Source organism: Astyanax mexicanus, chromosome 12, assembly GCF_023375975.1.
Source record: "Astyanax mexicanus isolate ESR-SI-001 chromosome 12, AstMex3_surface, whole genome shotgun sequence".
NCBI lineage: Eukaryota > Metazoa > Chordata > Actinopteri > Characiformes > Acestrorhamphidae > Astyanax > Astyanax mexicanus.
In genome coordinates, this window is record NC_064419.1 from 9,411,881 (window position 1) to 9,433,562 (window position 21,682).

The 21,682-nt window shown below is 40.6% G+C and overlaps 1 protein-coding gene across 3 annotated transcripts in view; it reads right to left on the minus strand.

Moving 5' to 3' along the window:
* The window catches only part of cep350 (centrosomal protein 350), a 69,523-nt gene that overhangs the window by 18,850 nt on the left and 28,991 nt on the right, over positions 1-21,682 (minus strand). The window contains exons 18-31 of one of the 3 annotated variants that reach the window (XM_022670827.2): positions 21,449-21,632; positions 18,886-19,085; positions 17,976-18,145; positions 17,155-17,265; positions 15,404-15,544; positions 14,439-14,530; positions 14,085-14,183; positions 12,420-12,592; positions 11,262-11,461; positions 7,957-8,141; positions 7,740-7,827; positions 6,454-6,600; positions 5,566-5,717; positions 1,745-1,867 (exon numbers count right to left, since the gene is read on the minus strand). In XM_022670827.2, coding sequence (XP_022526548.2) covers positions 1,745-1,867; positions 5,566-5,717; positions 6,454-6,600; positions 7,740-7,827; positions 7,957-8,141; positions 11,262-11,461; positions 12,420-12,592; positions 14,085-14,183; positions 14,439-14,530; positions 15,404-15,544; positions 17,155-17,265; positions 17,976-18,145; positions 18,886-19,085; positions 21,449-21,632 — 2,065 coding nt within the window. Of the gene's footprint in view, positions 1-1,744; positions 1,868-5,565; positions 5,718-6,453; positions 6,601-7,739; positions 7,828-7,956; positions 8,142-11,261; positions 11,462-12,419; positions 12,593-14,084; positions 14,187-14,438; positions 14,531-15,403; positions 15,545-17,154; positions 17,266-17,975; positions 18,146-18,885; positions 19,086-21,448; positions 21,633-21,682 lie in introns of all 3 variants that reach the window. The other 2 variants (XM_022670826.2, XM_022670828.2) reach the window with 2 other exon arrangements.

Here is a 21,682-nt window from a genome sequence, read left to right on the forward strand (position 1 = left end):
TACAAAACCCATCTTTACGCGATCCGACCTTCAGTTCTGATCCGCCGCGAGCTCGTTTATACTCATTAGCTCATCACGGCCTGGCTGATTTAATCTGCAGCCAGGCAAAGATTTACTGCAGCCGCAGAACCGACCCGCCGCTGCTAACCGGCCCTAATCCATCAGTCTGATCAGGCTGGAGCTAATGCAGACCACCCAGAGACCATGCCCAGATTAACACACCTACCTCACCACACACAAAGACTTAAGACTTAAAACAGTGATATTAAACACATACTAAAAAAGATGCAAAGTACACTGTAGTATAAATTCTAAACCTAAATTTAGCCCATCAGCTGTTTTTTTTTTTTGTTTTAGTCAGGAGTTGTAGGGCTAATATAGTATTTCAACAACTAGCATTGTGCTAACTGCATGTGTAAACTGCGTGTTCCAAATCTTTATTTTAGGCAGTTTATTCTATGCTTTAATCCCCATCAGACACTGGTCTGAGCAGTTTACACTCCTAAAATGACACTTATGCACTAAAGAGCAACGCTTCACGTGAAGTAGTTTCAGTTTAATCTTGAACAGCATCATAGGAGATATTAAGTTCATTTTAGCTACCAATGCGGTTTGGTAGCTGTTGGTTTGGTCTGGTTATTGATGCAGTTGCTTTTTGGTATTCTGATTATTACATTTTTATATTATAGCCTAGCGATTTATGTTAATCTGCACAGATCTCTCTCCTGAAGACAGTTTATTTGGATGAGTAAAGCACTTCAGCTGATTTACAGTAACCATAGATTTCCAAAAGCCTGGTTAGCAGCAGCGCTAGCTGTGGTTGTTCTGGTGAGCCAGGGCGCTATCAGCTAGCAGTTCGTCCCACGTAGCTTGTTTTAACAGGGTAAACAGGCAGACTACTGTCAGAAATACTCACCTCTGATTGACAAAAGAGCTAGCGTTGAGAAACTTTACTGAAACTCCTTTATAACGCTGTACTTTAGCGGAGTGGCTTTACTGCTCCTTACAACCTGGCTGGTAGAATTTATTCACTGGATTATAAAATGCACTAACGATTTCTGGGAATTTTAAATGTGCCTTACAGCGTGAAAAATATGGTATTAGAGTATAATACACATATGATCATTTTAGTGAATTTTACAGCTGTGTTTGGTCTAAAGCTAAAAAAGCTAAACTTTATACACAAACTGTACCGTAATGATCAACTGCGTTTAGGAAAGAGTGGTTAAGGCTGGTTACATCTTTTCTCTTCATCAATCAATCATACAGATCTGATTATTTTCCACCACAGAGAGACAATCACCCAGTGCACTGATTACCCACAAACCCACCGCCACTCAAACCAGTATCATCTTCAGCTGCATCCCTTGCTGCAAACCTACTGACCATCAATCTGAGGACACATTAACTGACACACAGTGCATCAATACACTTTAATAGGCTGCTCAATCAGAAATCTGAGTGGTTGTGTCCACAGCATAAGTCCCACCCCTCTCGACCCACTCTACTCTGATAGGCTGCAGCCACAGGCTTATGTCTTTCTAAGGTTATAACTGTATTAGCAGGCAGGTGCAGGATTACACTTAAAGACTGAGCTGGTTTGAGCGTAGCAAAGTTTGGGCTTCCAATTTTAACCACGCCTCCCCATAAGTCCCACCCCCAATACACACACCCACACAAGCCCCACCCCATCTCCAGATAGACACAAGCATGCTCCATGGCAAGGGAACAGGCTGTACTGTACCTGACCAACTGAGTGTAGATATAGAGCTGGAATTTAGGGCGGAGTTTAGGGAGACAGAGGCGGAGAGATGCCCAGTGCTGTGCACCAAACACAGAGAAAAAACACAGCACAGGAGAGCACTGCCTACACACACAATCACACACACACAATCACACACACACAATCACACACACACAATCACACACACACAATCACACACACACAATCACACACACACAATCACACACACACAATCACACACACACAATCACACCACAGTAAGAGGAGGATAGAAATGGAAAAGAGAGAGAAACAGAAAGAGAAAGAGAGAGATTTTAACGAGTGCGAGCGTATCAGGTCTCATTTATTACTCCAGCTAATTCTGCAGAGCATAGTTTGTGCCGCTGTGTTTAAATCATTACCAAAAAAAAGCTATTCAAAAGAATGAAGGACAAAAAATAACGACTCGATTAAGAACATTTAACTGTTATTATCATTTTATATAGGGATGCACCAGGGCTGTACGATATATTGTTTAAGCATCGTCATTGCAATGCACACAAGAGCAATAGACACATTGCAGGACACATGCAGTGTACGGCCGTATGATTTTTGCAATGCAGAAGAACCTGAACAGAATCCCTGTGTGAAATTGAGGCTAAAAATGGATTTTAGATATTACGATACAATATAAAGACATAAATCCAACAAAAAAAAAGTTAAATCAGTATCGAAATTAAGAAATTCTAAATAGACTTGATAAAAAATAAAACTTTATGATTTTAAAGGGACATGTCTGCACATGTCTGATTTGCAAAAAGCAAGTTTAACCTGACAGATCCTGCTACAACTTACTTAATCCAAAGGGAACCATTTTCATTCTTGTGATGTATCACAAAAACGTACCAAAGACAGGTTGTATTTGATTTCTCCAGTGTATGATACAAAGAGTGCATGTTAAATCACTGACGTCTGGAGAAATTTGCTAAACATTATTTTGTTTATTGCATTATTTTCCAATATCATTCAGCACTAGAAAGCAACACATATTCGGCAATCGGAATTTGTCTATTTTAAATCATACTGCAGCGTTATTTTGTACATCACATTTTTTTTCCAATATCATTCAGCACTAGAAAGCAACAAACATTTGGCAATCAGAATTTGTCTATTTTAGATCATATTGTAGCGTTTCCACTAACGTTAAGATTTTTTTCAGGCAAACACTCAATAACACACACACAAAAAAAAAACCTAAATAAATAAATCTACAGACAGTTAAGGTGGGTCGATATCACTAAAACTAGAATATTAAATACAATATCTTTTAACACCAAAGACATTGAACACAGCACGCTAAAATAATACAAATCCACATATATCCATATAAATAATATTATCAAGGGCCTATCCCACTTTTTTCCTCTTTTTGAAGAGCTTCAATATAGTCACAACTGTATACTAATATACAGCTCTGAAAAAAAAATTAAGACCACTTCAGTTTCTGAATCAGTTTCTCTGCTTTTGCCATTAACAGGTATATGTGAAAAACTACGGACAGCATTTTTCACAAATTCCAAATAAAAATAGTCATTTAGAGCCTTTATTTGCAGAAAATGAGAAATGGCTAAAATAACAAAAGTTTCAGAGCTTTCAGACCTCAAATAATGGAAAGAAAACATGATCATACTCAAAGTTTTAAGAGTTCACAAATCAACATTTGTTGGAATAATCCTGGTTTATAATCACAGTTGTCATGCATCTTGGCATGTTCTCCTCCACCAGTCTTACACACTGCTTTTGGATAACTTTTTGCTGCTTTACTCCTGGTGCAAAAATTCAAGCAGTTCAGTTTGGTTTGATGGCTTGTGATTATCCATCTTCCTCTTGATAATTTTCCAGAAATTTTTAATTTGGCAAAATCAAAGAAACTCGTCATTAAGTGGTCTCTTATTTTTTCCCCCCAGAGCTGTATATTGTTATTACCGACCTTTAATTACAGTGCGAACAATACTGATTGGCTCTCATGCCAACCCCAATCCTACCAGAGGGCCCAACAGTACTGGACCTGAACCACCATCATCTAAATGAACAGGTTCAGGGACTGGTTGGCAGAGGAGGAGCGATGGTAAAGATTGTTATACTGTGTTATACTAGATATAATGTTATATTGTAGAGCATTCCAAACCCAGGCTTCATTTCCAGCACACTCTGGTCAGAAGGGCACATGTTTTTTTTCAGGCTCTTTGTTTATCAGTAGGGCGAGTCACTCAGGAGCCCCCCTGCCCACCCCTTTACACATGCAGATGTAAAAACACTAACCCCCCCCCCCCCCACACACACACACACGCCCCGTCCTAACACTGAATAAAATTGAAGTTAGGAAGCCTTTCCTACACAGAGCATGCTTATGTCCAACCCAGATCTACAGCACACACACACACTATAACACCCAACAAGGGTTAATCTTCAGCTCCATCACTCCATCACACACTGATGTTAGTTATCAGGCATCATTCAGTCCAATAAAAGAGTGAGAAAACTGCAACATGACCACATGACCTGCAGAGGATATTACATACTTCAAAATAAGATCTATTATTTAGGCTTTAAGACTTTATTATTTAGTACCTATATATAGCAACCAATAAACCTGTGAGCTGTGCAGTGCTGAGAGTGAGGAGGAGTTACCCAATGTCAGGCTGATCTAGCATGGGAAAACTCTCACAGCTTTAATTAGATTAAATTTGCATGAAAGCAGAACACAATGTGTGATCTACTAAAATGACAATTAGTTATATCAGATTTATTGAAATAATACAATAACACAGAAATGATAGTGCTTGATCTAAATACAGCGCAGTGAAAATGTATTTCTTTTGTTTTTTTCTTTTTTGCCATACTTACATTTTTCAGAACTTTAATATCAGAAAAATATAACCTGAGTAAATACAAAAAGCAGTTTTTAAATTAGGATATAATTTATTAAGGGGGAAGAAATAAATCTTGATGATCTCCAGGGATGACAAGGCAAAAGTACTTTTTAAAAGAACTTTTCGGAAGGTGTATGTCTCATTACATTATATCATCTGATGCAAGACTAAAACATAATTTTAGAAAACAAAAAGCAATCCATCATACTGAAGGTAAAACATGGTGGTGGTAGTACAATGGTCTGGGGCTGCTTTGCTGCTTTGGGGCCTGGAATAGATGGAACCAGTAATTCTGGCGTTTACCAAACAAAAAATCCTAAAGGAGAATGTCCACCCATCAGTTTGTTACCTGAAGCATAGGAGTACTTGGGTTCTGCAGCATGACAATGATCCAAAGCACACCAGCAAGTACACTTCTGAATGGCTCAAAAACATTATGTGAATGCTAATTTGCAGTTGTTTCTACCAAGGGTGGTGCAATCAAATTATCTTGCTGCTTTTTTTTTTTTTTTTACACAGGGCTAGATTTGTTTGAATATAATTTCTTGCCTTAATAAATTAAATGATCTTTTAAAAAATATTTTTTATATATTTCTCTGGTTATATTTGTCTGACAATAAAGTTTGTTTGTTACTCTATTAAATGTAAGTTTTATTAAAAAAAAAAAAAAAGGCAAAAACAAAAGAAGTCTGTAGGGGCAAATATTTTTTCAAAGCACTGAAGTTAGTTTGAGTTTCCTTAAAAATGACCCAAAGACACTAGTGTCTGGTCTGGAGGATGTTTGACTAGTAGTTATGTATTATAAAAGAAGTTTATAAAGATGGGTTGGCCTTTACTCTGCAGTTTTGGGAGCACTGCGCATGTGTGTGTGTGTGTGTGTGTGTGTGTGTGTGTGTGCGCAGTATGTACCTCTCGTCCATGTGGGAGCGCATCTTCTTCAGTTTCTGCATGATGCTGCTGGTCTCGCTGCCAGTCACTGACAGAGGGGAGGGGCTGCGAGTCTCTGCGTCCGTCGCCAGACTGGGCTCCGCCTCCTTTACCTCAATTGAGATAGATGATCTCTGAGGAGATAGAAGCAGGGTTATAAGAACTCATGAGCCGTCCAGTCAACAGAACTTCCTGCTGGTTTTCTTATTATCAGGTCAGCCCACATGATTGGGACTGTGTAGTGGATAACACCTTCACACTTCCCACTGCAGATTACTGTCTGATTCCAAAACTGAGCAAAGCACTCACAGCACAGCACTCAACACCAGTACAAGTGGCTAGATAAGACCGATATCTCTATACTCTCCTACCTGCGGAACATAAGCCACCTGTATGAGCTTTGGATAATAGTAAGCCTGTTATGATTAGGGCTGCAATGATAATTCGATGTAATCAACAATGTCAATTATTTAAATTTGTCGACTACAAATTATATTGTTGACTAATTATTAATTTGTAACAGTATCACATTACACAAAGTGCTGGGGACAAAAACACAATGGGAAATAAGTAAATGTCTCACTCACTACAACTCAACAACTTAGTTTGTGTCTCTAAAAGTGCCCAAACTCAACAGATTATATATTTAATCACTAAATATCAGTACTCTCTACATTCAAACAACATCTAGACATTTAAATGCCTTTTAATGCCACATTGTTTTTAGAGATGCGGCACAAGCAGGAAATAATTGTTGACTAATCAACTAATCGAAAAAATAATCATCAGATTAGTCGACCATTAGTTGCAGCCCTAGTAATGATTTAAAACAAAGTCCAGAGGAGTCTAGGTGTGGTGTGTGGTTCTGACCGGGCTCTGGTCTCCAGCAGTACGGAGTTTCTCCCTCAGGCGGAGCGTGCTCTGCCGAATCTTCTCTATCTCCTCCTGCTGTTTTAATAGCAGCTGCCGCTCTCTCCGCGCCGCCTTATTTGCCTCCTGCAGCCGCCTGATCTCCGCCTACAGCACACAAACATACAGAAATTCTAGTTTCTTCTCCTAATATAACAAGATATAAACAAGCAAACAGGAACAGTCATCTGAGCACATTCACTATACATATACACTATGAGCACATATATACATATACACTAATGGGCAATTTCCTCAGATTAGGATTAAAGGAGAACTCTGGTGTGAAATAGATTTGGGGGTAATGAAACATAATAACGAGTACTCTCTCTTTGTCCCATGCAATCAAAAATACAGCACTCTTAGCTGTTCAGATGATTCTCGATTCTCACAACAGGCAACATGTTAATGATAAGGGCATGGAGTAACCCATGCAAAGAAATAACTATTTTAACAGCATTTAAAAGCTCAAAGTAGCTTCACATTTCATTGGTACAATTCAGAGTGGCCAGACATTTAAACGAGGCACTGAGAACTTTGAAAGTGCACAAATTGTTTATAACTGAAGTTGGTGGAACAGGAAGTGGCATATATTGCAAGGATGGCAGAACATGGGATGTTTTTTTTTATTTTTTTTAAACAACCTGATCCTGTATCCCTGAGCGCTGAATGTTAATCTAAACAGATTTCTAAAAAGTTATTCGGGTGAGTAAGTGCTTCCATTTTTTTACAGTAAGCTTAGATTTCCAGACTTCCACTAAGAATGGGTGATGAAGCATAAGCATTAGCTGCTAACCACTAGCGCTAGTCGCGGTTAGCTAATGCCAACCGACAGCGCTAGACTAAGGAACCCTGAGTGTTCCGGTAAGTTAGAGTGATATTAGCTAGCGGTTTGTCCCACGCTTAACGGCTAATGCTGCTCCAGCAGTGCTAGCCAGGGTTAGCAGCAAGCTACTAGTATTGTAAGTCTGTTGGGAGCATCAGCTAAAAGCATAAAAGCTTTATTTGGGAATGCTGGGGGTGAATGGAGATGTGCTATTCGACAAAAGCTTGTACTCGTTATCATGTTTCTTTACAACCCAAGTTAATTTCACACCAAATTTCTGCTTTAAGCCTAGTCTTGGACTACACAGCAGTTAACCCACTATGGGGTGTTTGTGTAAGCAGTTCAGTGTAGTTCATTCTCCGTCTATAAAGAGATTAAGGGGGGCATGGTTTGTGTTAAAGTTGTGGTGGGCATCAGTTACCTGCTCCTGCTGCAGTTTAAGCAGTAATCCTCGCTGCTTCTTGCGGATGGGTGGCATCTTATCATCCTCGCCCTTATCTCTCAGACGCCTAGCAACAGAAGAGAGACAGAAAGAACTTAAAGCATGGTAACTACCCACATTAACCAAAATCATTCAAGCGCGCTGCAAGTGTGTAAAGGGCGGAGCTGTATGAGTGTCTGAAAGCGGGGCTTCTTACCTTTTCTGGTGCTCAAGCCAGGCGAGCTCGGCCTTGGTCTTCTCCTTCAGGGCTCGGTGGCGGAGTCGCAGCAGAGAGCTCTGGTGTTGAGCTCGGACCTCTTCCTCCTGCATGTACTGCTTCACCATTGTCATCGTGAACTTATTGAAGCTGTCCTGGCCACTCGAGAACGGCATGCTGCTGTCCTGCTGGGTGGAAGAAACATTACAATCAATTACTGACATAAGTGACTGTAATACACTGCATAAACACACTGTAATGCCATATAATGATGATATGATCCACACACTCATTCTGACAGACTGTAATACACTACAGATAATATAGAGGGGGCTTCATAATGTTTTATAACAGGGGTCGGCAATAGGCCCAGATGTGTCTCACAAGCATGAAATATCTGGCCCATAAGATAGTTTGAACTATAATAAACGATAATGAAAAAATAAAAAAATAAAATGCTTTTCTGGCAAACTATAGTTTACATGCCTTTCCTGTCTCTCTGTCACGCTCAGAGTGATTTTAGTTTCCACCCGTTCTTGGGCTTCCGATCTCCTTATAAGGCCTTTTTCCTGGCCGTGTGCCAAATCACTAGCTAGGGCAGCGGTAGAGTATTGGACCACAATCTTGATGACACAGGTGGTGTGTTTATCTATTTATTTTTTCCTATTTTCTTGGGTTTACCTGCTTAATTTTCCAAAAACAGAATTTTTTTGTGGCCCGCCACACAATAACTTGAAAATTATCCAATGCTAATTGCCGACCCCTGCATTATAATGTTCCTATGATCCAGAAACTCATTCTGACAGACTGTAATACACTATAGGAAGTGTAGGGGCGCTACATAATGTTCATACGATCCACATGCTCATTTTGACAATTCGTAATACACTACAGGAAATGTAGGGTGCGCAATATAATGCTCTATAATGTTCATATGATCCACACACACAATCTAACAGACTGTAATACAGAACAGGAAATGTAGGGGGCGCAATATAATGCTCTATAATGTTCATATGATCCACACACACAATCTAACAGACTGTAATACACTACAGGAAATGTAGGGGGCGCAATATAATGCTCTATATTGTTCACATGACCCATATGCTCATTTTAAAAAGCTGTAATACACTACAGGAAGTGTAGGAGGTGCTTTACAATGCTCTATAAATGTTCATATGATTCACACACACATTCTAACAGATTGTACCACAGTACAGGAAATGTAGGGGGCGCAATATAATGCTCTATATTGTTCTTATGATCCAAAAACTGATTTTGACAACCTGTAATACACTAGAGAAAGTGTAGGGGCTCAATATAATGCTTTTATGATCCACATGCTCATTCTGACAGTCCGTAACACACTACAGGAAATGTAGGAGGTGCTCTATAATGCACGGTACTGTTTATATGACCCACATACTTATTTTTACTGACTGTATTACACTACAGGAAGTGTAGGGATCACTATATAATGCTCATTTGATCCACATGCTCATTCTGACAGTCCATAACACACTACAGGAAATGTAGGAGGTGCTCTATAATGCATTATAATGTTCATATGATCCACACACTCAATCTGACCGACTGTATTCCACTACAGGAAGTGTATGGGGCACTATACATGATCCACAAACTCATTCGGACAGACTGTAATACGCTACAAGAAGGTATATTGGGGTACTGGCGTATGCTTTACTGTAAATAAGGGATTGTCACATCACGCCACCTCTTCAGCACCTCCAAAACTCAAGATACACACAATCAGAACCTCACTAACAGGTGGGGGCGAACTGTTCGAGACTCGAGGGTGAAGAGTTCAGCAGAGTTTGAGCTGAATACCAGCCTGCTGAGGGCACTGAGCCAAAGGCTCAAAAATCACACCGAACTGAAACAGCAACGTGTCAACACCAGCGGCCCATCTCCAACATAACACTCACTCTATAGCCTGCAGGACTGAGCTGCTGCAGATACTGAACACTTTTCCACTGCAGAGCCTGAGGGTAAGACTGAGGGTGTACTCATACTATGCAATACATGTGGTGCTAAGGCACAGTTACCTCCTAAAGCATGGCTTGATTGCCTACTGTGATCGCTTTACTTGGACTCGGGCAAAGTAAGCATGCAGTGTGAGCGCGATCCATGCCTGGAAACAAATATGGAGGTGTTGTGCCAAATTCAGCACCGCCGCCAGGAAATGTATGTTACCGTGACAGAGATAACCATGACTTTTGGTGCGTATTTCTAAGTTAAAGTGGATTATAAAGTGGTGCTTTGCATGGCAGGGGAGCTGAATTTGGCACAACACCAGCAAGCCCACTGAGCTAGTGAGTGATGTAAGCGTGCTCGGGCACGGATTGTGTAAAGGAAGTGTGAGTGCAGGCCAGCAGGGGGAGTGGGGAGGGGGCAGAACCGTGCTCCAGCACGATTCAACTAAACAGTGCCTAGTGTGAGTACACCTTTATAAAGGTTTCTTTTTCCATTTGCTGTATTGCTTAATCAGGATCCAGAAGTGCACAGCGACAATTCAAAATACAATTCAATATATTGTGTTTTTTTCTAATAAAATCGTAGAACAACTTTCATAGAACAAAAATTCTCTGCACACAAATTTAGTAAAAAAAATTACAATTTATCCAATCAGAACAGTGGGACCGAAATACTGCACTATTTATTAATAACACTGTGCTGGGGCACCGAGTGGTCCAGCGGTCTAAAGTGCTGCCACTATGAGTGGGAGGTCGCAGCTTTGCCATTAAGTTGCTCAGAGGGAGCACAATTGGCCCTGCTCCCTCCGGGTGGGTAGATGGCGCTCTCTACCCACATCACTCCTACGGTGATGTCTGCAGCACAGGGCGTCTGTGAGCTGATGTATCGAAACAGAGCTGCTGAGCTTTCCTCCGAGCGCACTGTGCTGTGATGCTACTCTGCAATGCTGCATCAGCAGCAGCTCGAAAAGAAGTGGTGGCTGAATTCACGTGTAATCACTAGTGATAGGGGGAGTTCTAATAAATGTGGGTTGAGTAATTGGCCGTGTAAATTGGGGAGAAAATGGGGGAAAAAAAGAAAAGAGAAAAGAACAACACTGCGCTTTTGAAAACTGATAATGTGTTTTCAAACAGAATTTCATAATATATTGACATATTATTACATTTGGGCCGGCCTAAGCAGAAGTGGAACTGTGTTCTCAATACCTAGAAAGAGTCTTGAGTGTGATTTGTTATGCTAAACTATCTGACTAATAATCTGATTGATATCTGATCAACATATGACCGGTTGTGGGAGTGAGGTGTGACCTTGTTGGAAAGCTGTGGAGAAGACTTGGCTCGGCTGCGTTCCTCGTCTGATTCTGGCAGAGGGCTCCGGTTCCGCTCTACAGAATCTCTCCAGTGGGACTCAGAGGGCAGGAGGGACCGGAACGACTTCTCCAGCTCGTCCTCCGTCACAGACTCCTCAAACTTCAGAGAGTACTCCGTCGCAACTGACGCACTGTCTCCTGATCAAAGAGACATCAAAAGACATCAAACACAGAGACAACAGAGATGAGAAGCTGATAGAAGAAGATTCAACAAGAGATAATTCAGTGTATTGGTACATTAATATGAAAATATTAAAAATAGATTCTTTTAACCATGCACTATTTAGACAAAAAATTTTGGGACACCTGCTTATTCACTATTTCCTCTAAAATCTAGGGTATTAAAAAAACGTTTTATTCTGCTTTTATTGGAGTAACTGTCTCTAGAGTCCCTGTCTAGAGTAGGGGTGGGCGATATGGCTCTGAAATAATATCACAATATTTCATGGTATTTTCACGATACCGATACTTTTGGCGATATGACAAAACACTAAATTAGAAAAATTATTTAGAATTTTATTATTGCATGCAATATGATATGGCTAACTGAGATATTAAAAAAAAGGATTTAATCAGATTTGTAACAGAAGTCAATGATACAGAATGTCATGTTACTAATAATAAAAATATGCACTCCAAATATCTCCATATATCCAGGTAAATGAAATGATACTGGACAGTTAGAACAGTGTGAATTTTTCTTTTGCTAAAAAGAGCAAAAAAGTAGTACTCTCGTGTGATAATTAGGTTATTAGGGGTGGGTGATATGGCACGATATTTCAGGGTGTATTATTGTTCACAATATAAATTTTTTTTTGGCGAAATGATCACGTACGATATGGCACACCCCTAGTCTAGAGATAATATTCTCAGTTTATTTATTTATTTATTTTACACAGTTCAAGTAGTAATACATGTGGGGGGGTGAAGGTAGTATGTGCCTAGTTATATTTTATATATATATATATATATATATATATATATATATATATATATATATATATATATATAAAATATTGTACACATAGCGTGTCCTAATTTTTTTTTTTACAACGGTAGATGATGAATAAAAAAAGACCCTGAGCCCTGTTCTGACCTCTGTCCTCCAGCAGGGACTGAACGCTGTCTGTGTGGAGTGACTCCTCAACGGCGGTGTGGATCTCCTCCTCCACTGAGCTGCTGCGCTCTACACCTCCTCCACCATCTTCACCCACCTCCTTCACAGACGAGGAGAGAGACGGGCTCTGCCTGGGACTGCTCCCACCACCACTGACAGAGAAAAAGGGAGAAACTGATTAATAAGGGTGACTAAAAGCACACTCTTTAGTTTCTCAACAGTGTGCCTAATAATCCGGTGCGCCTTATGTATGAATACTACCAGTCAGGTATTAGCAGCAGTAAAGCCACTCTGCTGAAGTACAGCTTTATAAGGGTTAGTTTTCAGTGAAGTTAGCATTAGCTGCTAACCGCAGCACTAGCTCTTTCGCTGTTCAGAGGTAAGTACACTACACTGTTGTCTGCGTGCTTGCTGTGTCAAAGAAGCACTAGGTAGGATTTCCTATATTTTGGATCTTTTTAAAGAAGTAAAATTACAGCTTGAAACTCACTGCAGCGCTGCATTGAGGTGTAACAGGAGGAATAGCAGTGCTCTCATGTCTGTGCCGGAGCTTCTCTGAGCTCAAACCAGACTCTGTAAGTTTTCCGAGGTGGCCACAACCAACGCTCACGAGAACTGCGACCTGCTTTCCGACCTTTAGTTCTAACAGTTCTACAAGGACTACTGGTTCATTCTTTACAAACTAACATACAGACACTCTGGCAGAAGCTGCAAAGAGACCGAATATGTCTGTGAAAGCCAGAAAACGAGAAAGAGAAACTAATCCGCCTGAAACATTTATTACACTCTGCAACTGTAGGAGGAGCCCACGAGCACAAAATCTCAATCCTACCTAGTGGAGCTTTAAAACAAGCTATGTGAGATGAACTGCTAGCTGATAGCACCCTGGGTTACCAGAACACTCAGGGTTCCACAGTCTAGCGCTCTCGGGCGGCAGTTACGTCCCACTAGCGCTGCGCTAAAATAAACTGTTTTTAGGAGAGAAATCTGTGTATAATAATATCCAGTGCTAATTTGACTTCGAAGGATTTTTTTTTTAAACTAGCTACAGTTTTGTGTACTTAGGCACTTCCCCCAGCTTCCCTATTAGAAAGAAAACATGCAGACACACTCTAATGTAGGAATCCTTACTAGTGTCGCTTAATGCACCTCATAGAAAATATATGTTTATTGATAGTGTGCCTTATAGTCCGAAAAATACGGTAATCCAAAAAATGTATCTTCCATAAAGATGAGTTGAATGAGTGAATGTAAATGTCTACCAGATCCTACACAAACTTCACCCTGTCAGACCCCTTGTACAGAGCGAGCACACGCGTGAACATGCATGAACAGGTTCCACCTCTGGCTTAAACCACTGATTAACCAAATAAACTGGCCATTTTTTGGAGAGCATATGTTAAAATGGTATAAAAGTGCAACGATTTTATCTATCTATAATAAAAAAAATATTATTTTACAATAGTATAAAGATGCATAACTCAATTACTTTACAGTTTCTATTTCTTTAATAATAACTGCTTTGAATCTCTCTTTTAAACCGTTGATTTTAGCTGTTCTGTAGTTGAAAAGCTTACTGAACTCACTTACTGGACAGAAGACACTGCTGTGTGATGTAACTGATGCTGATGATAAAGATGGTACCTGATGGTGGGTCTTCTGGACGGGATGGATTCAGACAAGCTGTCAGGCGGAGTCTCCGCTGATGGGGACTGTCCACTGTCTGGGGGAACCTCACTTCGACTGCTAAACAGAAACACACACACACACACACACACACACACACACACACACACACACACGTCAATCTGTCATATAGATCTAAATCATTGGTTTAAGTGTCAGATACAGATGTGACAGATGTGTCAAACTGATACAGATGTGCTAATATGATAAATCTAACAGATCTAAGGGCTTTAACTGACAGCCTGCAGTGTGAACACAGTATCAAAGCCCCCACAAAAGCACACTGTATGTATGTGCTTGGTGATTGGTTACCTGTCCGTCTGTGGCTGTGGCTCTTTCTGCTGGTCGTAGAAAGGAGTGACTATGGGAACATTCAGCATCTGAGAGCGGGCGAGCTCAGTCATCTGAGAGAGGGAGAGAAATAGGGAAAGTATAAGATATAGTATAAGGCAGTGGTTCTCAAACTTTTAAAGCAATGTTCCACCCATGATCAAACCAAAAAGTTTAAGTAGCATCTACTGGGGCTACTGTGTCGCTGTACCTACTTTAAAATCTGCAAATTATTGATTATTGTTTATTGTAAATGATGCAGTATGCATACTGAGGCATGTGGGAAAGCTTGAGACAGAGGGAAAACAACAGGAGTGTGGGAGATTAAGTAGTAGTGAAATACAGAGTCTACATGGCACCCCCTTAAATCCTAGGCAAATTATTTAATTATTATTACTAATACAGACACTTGTTATTACAAACATTGTTATTATGAATAGTGGTGTTCCACAGGGTTCAATGATAGGGCTTATGAAACTGTAATAAACTGAAGTATATGTTTACATTCAGGATCTACCAGGTTAAACACTAAAACACTAAAACAAACCTGATGTTGTAAAAATTAGAGGTGAAACTTTTTTGATTTCAATCATTAATATCTGATTTATTACCCTCAAAAGCTTTGCAGACAACCAGTGGTACACGTACCACAGTTTCAGAACCACTGGTATAAGGCCTAAATGGGAACCAAACAAGTGGCCTTTCCACATTTAACTCATCAGTGGGAGGACTTAATGACATATTGATCTGCTGTTGGGATCCGGTGTATTTTATTTACACTACAGAAAATAGCAATAGCAATAGGAATCTTGGCCACGTTGACACCATGGTAACGATGTGAGACGGTATCATGGCACCAATGCATGATTCAAGGGCAGTAGCTGATGTGTTACAGCAATTGTAGCAATAATAAATAAGGTGTGAGCGTGTGTGGGGGAGTGTGAGACCTCTCGGATGTGTCTGGCAGTGGCCGCAGTGTGTTGAGCCGTCTCGGTCTGCTGGTTGATGATCCTGCTGCTGGACTCCTGAATGCCCAGGAGAACCTGCTGCTGTGACTGGACCAGGTTAACACACATTTCCGTATGAGCCTGAAATAAACACAGACACACACACACACACACACACACACACACACACAATATAAGGGGAGCTATAATATACTGTAATGAAATCCTGTAAAACTCAATGATTCATACAGACAAATGTGCATATCGTTGCTGTCCAATGAAAAACATTTTGTAAATTTTTATTTTATTATATATTTTGAGCACAAACTCTCCCTTACACTGTGCCAAAATAAATATTTCCAAATTACCTAAAATGAACTCTTTACATTTACCTCCACTGAAGATTTAGACGTTTTTTCTCTCTCCTGTAATGTTACCAGTGTTGGGCACCTTACTTTGAAAAAGTAATTAGTTACAGTTTATATATAACTATATATACTTCTCCAAAAAAGAGAGGTTACTAACTGAGTTACTCCACTATAAAAGTAAGTAGTTACCAGAAAATGTAACTATTGAGCTACTTTTGTGTTACTTGCCCCCGTAACCCCCAGCCCCCACCTTCTCAGAGCGTGTTTCATAAGCCAGATGAGTAGAGTGCACGACAGCAAAGACAACAATCATTGCTTAAGCAGTTATCTCATGCTCCCCTCCTCCCTTGTGACTCACACACACGCACAACGCACACACACACACACACACACACTTGCGCCTTTGTCTGTATGCGCGAAATAAAAAAAAAAAGTTACTTGAGCAGTTAAAGTAACAGGTAGAGGTCTGCGCAGGACTGCTTTTTTAAACCTGCTACTGCATGTTTTTGTCCCGTTACCGCCCGCTCCCGCCAAAAATCGCTTCTTTCAATCCCGCGCCCGCCAGCCACATACACATTTCTGCAGCTCCCGCCCCGCGGTCCTTAATTACATTTAGTGCTTCAAATTTACTTATGTATTTATTAAAACAGAAATTCAGCGCTAAATACTGCTGTCACGTTTCTTACTACAGTCCAAACGCGTGAATAGGAGATGCTGAAAATCTCTCATCGGTATGTGTGTGTGCGTGTGTGTGTGTATGTGTGTCGGTCCATCCTCCGCATTGAGATTTTTCTTGAGGGTTTTTTGTTGCTTGCATAGGAATCATTGCGTGATTATTATAACTTTCTTAATTATTTATCAAATTGTGGGAGCGGGACCACATGTTAATGTGGTCCCGCTCCCACATCGCCTGGATTGATTAAACTTCCGCTCCCGCCAATAACAATTCACTTCTGTCCCGCGCCGCAAGATATTCTGACAGGTCCCGCGAGACTTCCGTGGGAGTACAGACCTCTAACGTGCAGTAACGGGGTGTCGGAAATGGTAACGGCGTTATAGTGACAGTAATTAGTTACATTACTTGTTACTGTAAAAAAAAGTAATGGCATTAGTAACGCCGTTTATTTCAATGCCGTTACTCCCATCACTAAATATAACTGCTTTAGAGATACCTTTTTTTATTGGACAGTGATGATATGCTACCCCTGTACTGTAACGTACACTAGTATATAATAAACATTGCTTGTGCTTGTCTAGGACAAAGATGCTTTTCACTCAACTAGCTCCCTCAGTGCCACCACTCAAAAACATGCAGTGAGCAGTAGTAGTGAGCATACTGTATGTGTTTATAACAGTAACAGTGCACACAGACAGACGGTTTACCTGCGCAGCTCTCTCTCGGCTCTCCTGTAACTGTCTCTGAGTCTCCAGTGCTTCCTGCTCCGCCTTCAGCCTCAGCAGCTGCAGCTCCCTCTCCTGCCTCTGCTGCTGAGCCTGCAGAGGTCAACAGTCAGGGTCAGACTCAGGCGGACCATAATAACTACATAAAACACACAGCAGGTCACTGACAATTGAAATAACCAGTTCCTAGCTGAAGAGTGTGTGTTCATGTTCTTTTTCACAGGTTCTGTGCAGTTATCTCTACATTGCAGGTTATAGGTATTCCTAGTAAACCGTTTGTCCTGGTTTGTTTTGTACGACTCAGTTCTGGCTGTATTAAAGTATCCATTACTAAAAGTCTATAAGTACTAGTTTTGTAAGCCAAGCCAGAGCCAAATTAATTAATTGAAGTCTCTCTCTCCCCTCCATCACAGCCATTTACATCACACTCTGCATTCGCAAAGCCACCAGCATTGTGGAGGACCCCACTCATCCCTCACACAGCACATCTCTCTGCACCTTATCCTCACCAAAAACTCTACTGAGGTTTTCATATTCGTTGTAGTGTTCCAGTTCTATGTTGAACAATTTGTTGCATGTTTGCACTTTATGTTGTCAATGTTGTACTGTTTTTTTTTCCTTCATGCTAGTTCTGGACAAACATAATTTTGTTGTTGTGTGCTTGTACATAGATTAAATGACAATAAAAGCCCTGTTTTTCTTACATGTAATATTGAGTAATAGTGGATTTGCACATCATCTCTGAAGTTAATAAATCAGAAACTGCAGTGTGAGTGACTGAATTGTGCAGTGATCGATCTGACCTTCAGTATCTGGGCGAGAGCGACGGTCTCCTGCTGGGCGAGAGATACCGCTCGGACTCGCTCCACATCCCCCAGCTGCCGGACCGACTCCTCCACAGAATCTATATAACTCAGCTCCGCACTCAGACGCTGCTGCAGCACACCCGGCGCAAACTGCAGCTCCACAGCAGCTGGAAGATACACACAATACACACGATCAGGGACAGCTTATTTAACATGCTAATTCAAAATAACGCATATACACATTAAATAGGTCTGACACAATATGGACATAACCTTATTCATTTTTACTGACCTCAATATTACACATTATTATTGTTTTTTTTTTTATCAAGGAGAGCCCATTATTACAGATAGACTTTTTACACAGATGGATTATTTGGTTGTGCTACATTTTTTTATACTGTCATTAGGGCTGGGTGTCGAAATCCAATACCAAAAAGGCTCAGACCAAAATGTCTTGGTACTAAAATATATTTTTTAGACTGAAAGGTAAAAAAAAAAAATATATATATATATGGTGCTCGTTTTCGATACTTTTGAAACACGGAGAGTGCCTCTTCTCTCTACCCCTCGCTCTCTCTTACTTACTTGCCCCGTCTTCCTCTTATCCTCTCACTCGCACCGTATACAACTTTTGTATTTTTTGGTTATGATTTTGAAAAAGTTACTGAAAAAGTACTTTTTGGGTTTGGTACCAGTATCGAAAATTTTAAAGCGATACCCAGTCCTAACTATCTTATCTGGGTAGCAACAGAGTTGCTGTTGTTTAAATGTATACTATAAATAAAATGCTAATATTTTATTTTATAAACTCTTCAAGAATATTAGAATATTATCATCACAAAAATACCCTGAAATATTGTGATATTTCTTAAGCCCCTCCCCCAATAGAACCTGACGCTTATACCTGCACTCCTGCTCGGAACTCTGGAGGTGCCCGTCTCCAAACCAGGCCCAGTTTCAGCAGCAGCACTGAGTCCAGTGTCCCTGATGCTGGAAGGTCTGGGTGAGGAGGTGTGTGAGGAGCCAGTGGGTGGGGAGACTCTTGGGGACCCGGCAGGAGACCCCGCAGGACTTCTGGGAGACCGCTGGTGCTCAGAAACCGCACTGCCAGGACAGAAATATACCATTAACACATATAGAGCTCAATTCTTATGACTCTTTTTATTCCGTCCAAATCTAACTCCCTTAATCTACAGTTAATCTACAGTTAATCTACAGTTACAGTAGATACAAGAGTCACCAGCATAATGTTTGTGTACTGTAGCATGATGCGCCCACATTCTACACTCATTTCAACACAACACACCTTTCTTTCTTCTTCTATTATTTAATAAGAGACGAAAGTGTGACTCAGCTCCCTGTAATTTACCTAAAAGCCAAAAGTCAGAATCCTTGAAAAATGTGTCTGACCACACGCATGTTGGTTTTTCTGTTAATGTGAGGACTGTCCAATCACATTAATTACTGTAGTTAATTAATGCGACACTACAAAAGTACCAAAATTAAGTAATTTTACTATTTTGGATTGTCTATTTAAAAGTACCAATGTTTGTTTAAAAATCAAATAAAAAAAATGTCTTTGCAAGCCCAAAATGAGGACATATCACTATGCTTGTGAGGACTTCTGGTCCTAACAAAGATAGCAAAACACACACAGACACACACACAGAGTGATAGGCTGGAAGGTATGAAGAGAATCTGCTACTTGAGCTTCAGAAGCACCACTAGAGAAATACATCTCCCGGGCAACCAGCCCAAACCCGCACCGCACGGGTACCTCAGAGACCGCACGGCAAACAAAAGAGCCTGTGTGTGACTGAGGACTGTGTGTGTGCGTGTGTGGGGAGTGTGTGTGTGTGCCCACCACCTGACCCCCACCCCCCCCTCCCCCTCTCAGTTCTCTCAGCACACTGTTCTGCACACTTCAGTGTGGATGGGCGACAGCAGCCCCTGTGTTCCTGCTGGCACAGTGATACCAGGCTCCAGTGTGGCATTTCAGTAATGAGGCTAAACTGGATCAGCACCAGTCTCCCACCAGTTCAAACATCCCCCTGCCTGGACCCCGCCTCCCTAATTTACCTGGCTTTAGTTTCACGACTGCAGTCCGGGCTCACTTAGGGAGACCATTACTCAGGGGGAAGTTTATTAGGGTTGGGAATCTCTAGGCACCTAACGAGTGGATTTGATTACAATTTAGAAGCTGTAATACAATTATAAAACAATTATTGAGCATCTTGATGCATCTTTACTTTTTATACAGGATTTTATTTTTTTACTCTGTACTTTTAAAGTAAAGTACCTGTAATGATCCACCTCTGATTCAGGGTTCATACACCTTTTAACCAATACATTTCCATGACTTTTTCATGCCTTCAAGGCACATTTTCATGACCATACGGTTTTTAAAACAATGCAGACATGGACAAAAAAAAAAAACATAAATCAACTAAAACTATAATCAAAACTGATTCTAATAAGTCTAATATAAATCTGACACACAATCTTTAATAATAACAACATGTGTGTTAGACCCAGTGTAGGGTTAAATAACTGAATTAACTCTGAACTGACATATTTTGTTAGCTCAAAAAAAAAAAAAAAATCTCCATTGATAAACGGAAACACAAAGATTTGCAAACCAAATTTCCATGACTTTTCCAAACCTTTCTGGGTATTTTTATTTTTCCAAAACTTATCCAGGCTTGAAAATTTCTATTTTCAACTTCCATTCACTTATCCAGGTTTTTTATGACCGTATGTTTTTACTGACTACACCCTCAGCTCAAATTAAAAAAAAAGGGAAAAAAATTGGGAGGGGAAGTTTGGGAGGGGCACTGGATGATGTATGGGTTTAGAGGCGGGGCAGGAGGGAGAGCCGATTGGCTGAGCTGGGCGTCAGCAATATTATTGATTGACTGATTTGCATATTGTGATGTTGTATTGTACCAAAGTACACAGAAACATCATCCTCGCCTATAGCACAGTTGAACCTGAGAGGGTGCTGCAGAGGCAGAAATTACTACCATAAAAGTGTTTATTAAGGTTAGGAAATGTTCATAAAATTTTAAGCATGACCGGTTTGTTTTATTACTTAAAAAAAAAAAAAAATCATTTTTGCTATTAATAAAAAAAACTAAATGGTTTAATGTTAAGTGGTGCTTTAATGTTTTAAAGCACAATATATATATATATATACACACCAATTGGAGCCAAATATAATAAGCGTTTATTAATATTGCACAACAATAATCTACCCACCACTCATGTTAACAGCTCATTTTAAAAATACAGCCTGGTGTATCCGGTGTGAAATGATTATCAGGGATATTAGTGGTGCCTCATCTTCACTCTCCAAAACAGATCCTCTATCATACCCCAGTGTGATTCCACCAGTAGACCCCGGTCTCATTAACAGCTGAGAGAGAAATTTCTGCAGGTCGTAACTCTTACTGTACGGACTGACTCACCTGTGAGTGGAGTGGACTGAGGCGCCCCCTGCAGTGCTGCCTGTGTCTGCGCTTCTCTGAGACCCTCGGGGAGAACCGTTAGGGGAGGGGCTCTGTTTCACCCCGTTCCACTGCAGCTCAGAGACGGGACGGGACGCACTCCTCTGACCGTCCACCGGGGGGCGCTCTTGGCTCCTCTCTGATCCTGCAACAGGTCATGAACAGTCAAAGACAACAAGTATTAAAGAGATTGTA